The 8,191-nt window shown below is 31.1% G+C and overlaps 1 protein-coding gene across 1 annotated transcript; it reads left to right on the top strand.

The window, feature by feature from the left end:
- Positions 1–4,513: 4,513 nt before the first annotated feature.
- Positions 4,514–7,925, top strand: LOC146931523 (alpha/beta-Hydrolases superfamily protein). Its single transcript, XM_085703017.1, has 2 exons — positions 4,514–5,211; positions 6,884–7,925. Exons 1-2 carry the CDS (start codon positions 4,572–4,574, stop codon positions 7,810–7,812), a joined length of 1,569 nt encoding a protein of 522 aa, XP_085559143.1. The 5' UTR covers positions 4,514–4,571; the 3' UTR covers positions 7,813–7,925.
- The last annotated feature ends 266 nt before the right edge of the window (positions 7,926–8,191 follow it).

Genomic DNA, 8,191 nt, shown 5'->3' with positions numbered 1-8,191 from the left:
CTGGGGCTAAAGCAACAACAACTCCATTGTGCATGACCACTCCTCTCAAACTGAATGATGGTTCAGCCCCTGCTGATTCAAAAATGTTTCGTAGCATTATTGGAGCACTTCAATACATCACATTAACTAGGCCTGATCTCTCATTTGCAATAAACAAATTGTCGCAGTTTATGCATCAACCAACAGAAGTGCATTTCCAGCAACTCAAAAGAGTGTTGCGGTATTTGAAGTTCACAATCAACCATGGTTTGAAACTTACAAAGCCTGTTCATCTTAAATTACAAGCATATACTGATGCTGATTGGGGTGGTAATTATGATGACAAAACATCAACTTCAGCCTACATAATTTATTTCGGTGGTAATCCTGTCTCATGGTTGTCAAAAAGGCAGAGAACAGTTGCGCGATCATCCACAGAAGCAGAATATAGGTCTGCTGCCAACTCTTCAGCAGAAATTATGTGGCTCTCAAATCTTTTGGGAGAACTTGGTGTTTCGTCTCAAATTCCTACACTTTTTTGCGACAATATTGGCACAACTTATCTATGCTCTAATCCGGTTTTTCACTCAAGAATGAAGCATATTGCACTTGATTATCACTTTGTGAGGCAGCAAGTTCAAAATGGAAAACTCATAGTCTCTCACATCTCTACAAAGGATCAACTTGCAGACATTCTGACTAAGCCATTGCATCGCACAAGGTTTTCGCTTCTCAGAGACAAAATAGGTGTCATTGATGGTGACCCCATTTTGAGGGGGCATAATAGATAATATAGGTTGTTCTAGAATTAAATTACATTTGTATATAGGTTGTTATAGAATTAAGGAACATTTGTATCACATGTTTCCTTACTAACAGCAACTGATAGGCATCCTTACTGATAGCACATCAACTGTACGCTCCATTCACTGTTATGAGTTCCTAAAACTCAGAGAATCAGCTCCCTTAAGAGTTGGAGCTTCAGTTGTAACTTGTAACTATATATAGCCATCTCTTTGGCAACAATAATCAAGCTATTATCATTCCTTTATATATAATAAAACATGTTTTTGGATAAAGATAATTGTCTGGCTGCCATCTCGTCGAATTATTTATTTAGTTTTAATTTTTGTTTGTTTGTTTTTTTTTTTCTGATAAAAATACCCACAATATAAACCTTACACTTGTAACAAAAAAAAAAACTTATATAATCTTTGTCAAAAACATAAACATATATAATTATAAAGTTCAAATATTTTATTTAAAGCTCATGAATAATTAGTCTATGGAATTATGTTTGTTGGATATTTACTTTTATTTTATATATATATATATATATATATATGTCATTATTTTAGTTTTTGGAGTGATCGATTTACTGGTTCAATCCGATTTAATCTGATTAAATACTTATACAAATTATATCTAAACATCGAGCTATCTAATCGAGTCATTTGATTTGTTCAGATTCGGTCGTTCGGTTCAACCAGTGATCTAATGGTTCGACCATCGACTCAGTGACTCAGTGTCTTTACTGAGTCGATGATTGAGCCAAATTTTAAAACTATGCTGGTAAAAAATAAAGGAGCAGATATTTTAATGGACACGACTATTTTATTTTATTTTTTTATAAGACACAACTAGTTTTAATTGACACCACAACAAAAAATCTATATTTTCAATAGACACGACTATTTATTTTTGGACAAAAGGACATACCCATTTTTAGCATGCGGCTAAATAAGAAAAGGGTCTTGTTAACGAGTGCCTCCGGGGCACTCTTTAAGCATTCTAAGTTAAGAAATTATTTCTTCAAAAAGTCAAAAAAGTTCAATTTTCAATGCATTAAATACACATGTTTTTATTAAAAAGTTACTATTTAAAACCCTTAACAAGTGTCCCGGAGGCACTCGTTAACATTTCCCATAAGAAAAAGGTTCAATGGAGTACCTGTGGATGGCAATTCACTGGAGGATGTGGTGGACCCGGGTCTCGATCCATAGTCAATCATAGTCAGTGGTACACCATAATGTTGTTTCATAGCAACTACCACAAGTTCAAACTTTTATTAATTCGTCCTTCAGTGGCGTGAAGAGGAAAAAATATTCATTAAGGTGTATTTGATTCACATTTAGACTAAATACATTTTGATATTTGTTTATATTTAAGACCGAAAAAAATATCAACAACAACTAAAGAGGACCGGGGAGACGGCGGTGCGGAGATGGAAGCTTCTCATCGCACCACTGTTAGTAGTAATTATTTCTTGAAGGATGAGATTTGGATGATTGAGTAAGGCGGTAGAGAAGGTTTGTGTTTGGTTTGAGAGAATCAAATACAAGACTTCATTTATTTTCTTAGCTTGAAACCACCTCAAGAGGTTGCTTTAATTGCCTCTACTATCTCTTCCACTGTGGAATTTTTAAAAGAAAAAATAACTTCATTCGGAGTCCCTCAAATCTTTTAAATTATTGCATGCCAAATAAGACTTAATCTTTCTCATGTTGAATTTTACGGATTAACCTTAATCAATAATTAAAATAATAAATTACTATATCAACTATTAAATTATAATTATAATGTTGCTCTATATTTTAAATAAAAATATATTTATTTATGGATTGTAATTAGAATCGAGTTGTGATGGGTTGAGTCGTTTCTCATAGTAAACCCTTGAGAGAGCTCTATATCTATTGATGCTTACATATACTAACCATCTCATTATGTGGTGACACATTTAACATGCTCTCATTCTAAAAATATCATGAAAGTGAGAGAAGAGTTCTCTACCCTAATTAATGACAAGACTTTCTCAAGATACATAATTTATTTTTTCAAGTAGTCTAGTGGCTAGAATTCACCTTTTTCAAGGTGAATAAGTGGGGTGTCCGTGGTTCGAACCCCGGCCTCTGCATATAATAATGCATGTCCCTGCCAACTGAGCTATGTTCACGGAGACGATACATAATTTATTTTATTATTATAATATGACATGATTCATATCTATGATTTTGGTTATAGATGTAAAATATTTCAACAAGAGCAATGTTATTTGAACATCAATTTGATTGACAACCACTTTGACAACCATATTTTTACAAAGAAAACTATGTGTTGACACGAAAACCAAAGCAATAGAGAGAGAAAGTAAAAATATAATGTGAGTATGGGAGAGAAAGCTGTCACAAAAGTTGTTAAAAAATGGTTGTACAAATATCATTTCTCTTTCAACAATTTACACCAAGAAGAAGATAGAAATAGTCAAGAAAAGTTTCAAAAAATTACTCACATTCCTTTTTTTTTTAATCCACTTAAAAATTATATACTGAACCTTTCTGATAAAACTACACCAACAAAACAAGTGGTCCTCCACCTCTAGATTCCCCTGGACACCACCAAAATATAAAGTATATGTTATATAATTTGTTTTCTCACATTTTTTTCATTAAAGTTAATCATATTTGAGGCATGTCGAACACTATAAATATGGATACATCTTTCAATCAAAATTTAAATATTTGTTTGTCACATTATATGAGTCTAACTAATTCAGCTATACCGAACTCTCATTGATTACAATCTTTATTTTTTATTGAGTATTATAGATAGGACTACCATTATACTAGATACTAGATATGTTTTTATAGTACCAATTATAGATTTTTTTCAAGTTGCAGGGCATTTGGACATCTAAGTGGTCCGAGTTTCTGTTCACGACTTTTGTATATGAAAAATATTTTTACGTATAAAATATGAAATATATATTAGTCTTTTTTGTTAAGGAGAAATATGTATTAGTTTTTTTGTCAAAAAAAAAAGTATTAGTTTTATTCACTATTCTTTTATTTTTTTTACGTGCTCTTTAAAATATCCACACCACAAAATAAAAATTGTTATCGACCTATATAACTCGATCGTGTATTGCATGTATCAATGATATAGTCTATTTATTTATAAATATAGCTAAAAATTATGTCTAATTTAAAGAGTTCATCTCTCTATTTTTTTTTTCGCGCTATTCTCCGGGTTTTAGGGAAAAATCCTGAGAATTTGGAGTTTGGTCATGAGATAAGTATATAGTCTTGTTAAAAATTGTTTCCCTTAAAAACCAAATTCTTGTTCTCCCAAATGATTTGCTAGCTCTTTGATTGAGTTTATTATCCACGTAAATTTAATTGTTTAGTTATCTGTCCATGTCCTAATTACTAGTAATTTTCTTGATTACTTTAAATGTTATATATTTCAATAAAACTTTTAAATTTTGATTTTTAACTAATAATACAATATTATGTAATATATGATAAACAATTGAAAAGTTAACCAATAATACAATATTATGTCATTCTTCAAAAAAAACAAAATACAATATTATGTCATATATATGATAAACAATTAGTAAGTGAAATTAGTTGGTTTACATGGAAAAAAACAAGAACATATGAAAACTCTAGACCCTTATTACCATTACTCTATTAATCCCATATACACACACACACCTTATATTATATATCTCTAATCTCTCCAACGAGCCATTAACATCTTGATGATTTTTTCTGTAGAATAAAAGATAGATAGTGGATCTAGTTCCTCGCATGGCTTCTCTTGTACCTGTTCTTCTTCATAACACCCTCAACCAACATTCTAGCCTCCCATATCCTTCCCATTCCCACCATCTATATTCAAAATCCATCAACCACAAATCCAACAATACCCTTTTCCTTTCCAAAAAACCTAATAATTCGCCTATAGTATTCCTCAAATGCTCTTCTTCTTCGTCCACTATGAACCAACTGCACGAAGAGGAAGATGAAGAAGAAGAAAAAGAAGAAGAAGAAGAATCACCACGGCTTTCGTTGAGCGATGTATGGAGAGAAATCCAAGGCGAGAACAACTGGGAAGGTCTATTAGATCCAATGGATCCTATCCTACGCAAAGAAATCATTCGCTATGGTGAGCTAGCTCAAGCATGTTACGATTCATTCGACTTTGATCAAAACTCAAAATATTGTGGAACATGCAAGTATCATCCTGCACATTTCTTTGAGAAACTTTACATGGGAGATGGATACACCATAAGCCGCTACCTCTATGCAACATCAAACATCAACCTTCCTAAATTCTTCAAGAAATCTAAGATCTCTTCAGTGTGGAGCCCTTATGCTAACTGGATGGGATACATAGCTGTTTCCACCAACGAAGAAGAGATTAAACGTTTAGGACGCCGTGACATAGGTATGTACCCTATACTCTTAATTTAATTACCACTCATAAAATAAAGATAAGTGCTTCTCAAACTGATTTTTTGACCCAAAAGACCATATATTTATATTGTTTCTGACGTTAAAATTGTTTCTTCTCTCTCTTTGGTGTCAGACTTACTGACTTAGATGTATACAATGGAAATCTTGTGTTCAAATAACTCAACATTAAGACGAAGTTCGTACAATTAATATTATGATCTTATCAAGAGCTTATATCATTTTTTTATTAATTTGCTATTCTTTTGACATGTGGGTTTTGTTATTGGCAAAAAAAACATGTGGGTTTTGTAGAAAGAAAAAAGTTTGTGATTGGAGGTCATAATAAATTTCAAAGTTCAAATAATATTAACAACTTTTAATGCGGAGATAGAGAAATTTATGGAATTCAGATGTAATAAATACTCAAAGATATTATAGAAAAAATATAATTTTATCAAAGTAATAGAACCCCTAAAAAATCAAAAGTAATAAAATTCATTGGTTTTTTATTTTTTTTGAGATAAAATTCATTGGTTTTATTAGTATGTGTAAAAAAAATAAAAAAAATAAAAAGGCTTAAAACGATACGGCGCTGAAAAGGAACGGTGTGAGTAACATTTTTTTAATAATTATTCTAAGTTTTGTACAACTTAATGCTTAAAAAAAATTATGTCATCTAACGTTTTCCTATTTTTTTTTACCTTCATTATTGTAAATTGAAAAAAGAATAAATTAAAAATTCTATATGCCATTTTTAATTTACGAGTTTGTTGAATCTCTAATTTAATCAAACAGTTTTAAAAAATGGGGAATTAACTGTGGTACTAATTGACCACTTTACAATGGAGTAAGAGTTTAACTTTAAAACAGAGGAGCTACTTGAACTAGTAATCTATTAAGGTTATAAAGTTAAACTCTTACAACTCATATAACAATCGAGAATTTTAAGAAATCATGCGTAAACTATAGTTGAAAAAACTTTCCACTTGAAAAATTAAGTGTTTTAAAAATATATTTTTCATTAATATAGTTGAAAACACGTACACCATAAATAATGATTTTCTCTCTCTTTTATTAAAAATTATTTTCTTCAAAAGCTATCAAAGCAGCTAGTATTTCATTTTCAGCATAAAAATTATTTTTAAACAAAATAATCTTTAAATGAACCTTACGCACAAACATAACTAAAAAAAGAAAAAAGAAAGGGCTTAAATAGTCTATATATTCTCCATCTTTTTTATAGCAATATTCTCTATATTCATTATGTATAATCCACCATCTCAATATATAATTGAAATTTTTTTTTGAAGAAATATATAATTGAAATTTAATTTATTCATGTTTTTAAAAGAAATAATTGGTGACGGTTAATTTGTATAAAAATAATGTGTTAAAAGACTAAAATATCTTTTTTGCCAAATACCAAAATGTTCTCCATAACAATAATTATAGTGGTTGAAAATATTATTTATAAACCATAGAAAAATACTAGTTTTTTTTTATTTCAAAGTGTCAAATAATATAAAAAATTTCTTCAAAAAAGTAAAGGTCCGCCCTTGGACCTTTTTATTATTATTATTTTTTAACAAAACTATTATTATTATTGATGTGTTAAATTTATTTTTTACTAAAAATACTAAAGATAATATTTTCTCTTTATATAGTGATTGCATGGAGGGGCACCGTGACATACATAGAATGGATATACGACCTAAAAGACATTCTACACGAAGCAAACTTCAAAAACGACCCATCAATCAAAGTAGAAACAGGATTCTACGACTTATACACCAAGAAAGAACAATCCTGCACTTATTGTTCATTCTCAGCTCGAGAACAAGTCCTCTCAGAAATAAAACGACTTCTTCAATTCTACCAAGATGAAGAAATCAGCATCACAGTCACAGGACACAGTCTTGGTGCTGCCCTAGCCATACTCAGCGCTTACGACATAGCCGAATTAGGAGTGAACATCATCGAAGACGGTGACAAAACAACTAACGTCCCCATAACGGTTTACTCGTTCGCGGGGCCGAGAGTTGGGAATTTGCACTTTAAAGAAAGGTGTGAAGAACTTGGTGTTAAAGTTTTGAGAATACATAATATTCATGACAAGGTTCCAACCGTGCCGGGGATTATAACCAATGAGAAATTTCAGTTTCAAAAGTATATAGAAGATACATTGGCTTTTCCTTGGAGTTATGCTCATGTTGGAACTGAAATTAAATTGGATCATAGAAATAGTCCTTTTTTGAAGGAAAATGGTGATTTGGGGTGTACACATAATTTAGAGGTACTTTTGCATTTGATGGATGGGTATCATGGGAAAGATAAAAAATTTAATATGGTTTCAAAAAGGGATATTGCACTTGTGAATAAGAGTTGTGATCTTCTAAGGAGTGAGTTTGGTGTTCCACCACATTGGAGACAAGATGAGAATAAAGGGATGGTTCAAACCGATGATGGAAGGTGGGTTGTGCCTGAACGGCCTCTAGTGGAAGCTCATCCACCAGATATTGCACATCATCTTGCATTAGTGCTTAAAAATCGCATTCAAAATCGCATTGGTAGCTTCCAATCAAGGACCACGTGATTTGTTTTTTGTAGGGAAAAACAAGATAATGGATGTAAAGGAGAAAATATAAGATGTGATGATGATTAATTGATAAGAATATTAATTGATAAGTATATGTAAGTTGATAAAAAGAAGAATGTATGTATGCACGTATGTTTCATTTAGCTAGGGTTGTGTATGTGTGAAGTTCCTTTAAGAAAAATTTAAGAGAATACAAAAATTACGTCAAAAAAATATATAGATGATAATTCATAGCATCCGTTAGAAAACCTCATTTCTTGGTCCCGTGACCAACTAAAATTTTCTCTACATATGGACCCGTATTAAACGAGTTGAAAGAGTCAAATATCATAGCTCAAATTTTCTTAAAATATTCATTTATATCATATGAATAAAA

Source organism: Medicago sativa, chromosome 4 (assembly GCF_051527215.1).
Source record: "Medicago sativa cultivar Bolivia chromosome 4, Bolivia_mono, whole genome shotgun sequence".
In the NCBI taxonomy this organism is placed as follows: domain Eukaryota; kingdom Viridiplantae; phylum Streptophyta; class Magnoliopsida; order Fabales; family Fabaceae; genus Medicago; species Medicago sativa.
The sequence above is the reverse complement of the archived record's forward strand: the minus strand, read 5'-3'. Positions and strand labels throughout refer to the sequence as shown.

What these genes read in the sequence shown, in the direction of transcription:
- LOC146931523 (XM_085703017.1), top strand. Translation starts at nt 4,572, where the DNA reads ATGGCTTCTCTTGTACCTGTTCTTCTTCATAACACCCTCAACCAACAT. An exon ending in TTTAGGACGCCGTGACATAG is followed by an intron (nt 5,212 to 6,883) that starts GTATGTACCCTA and finishes CTCTTTATATAG; the next exon opens with TGATTGCATGGAGGGGCACC.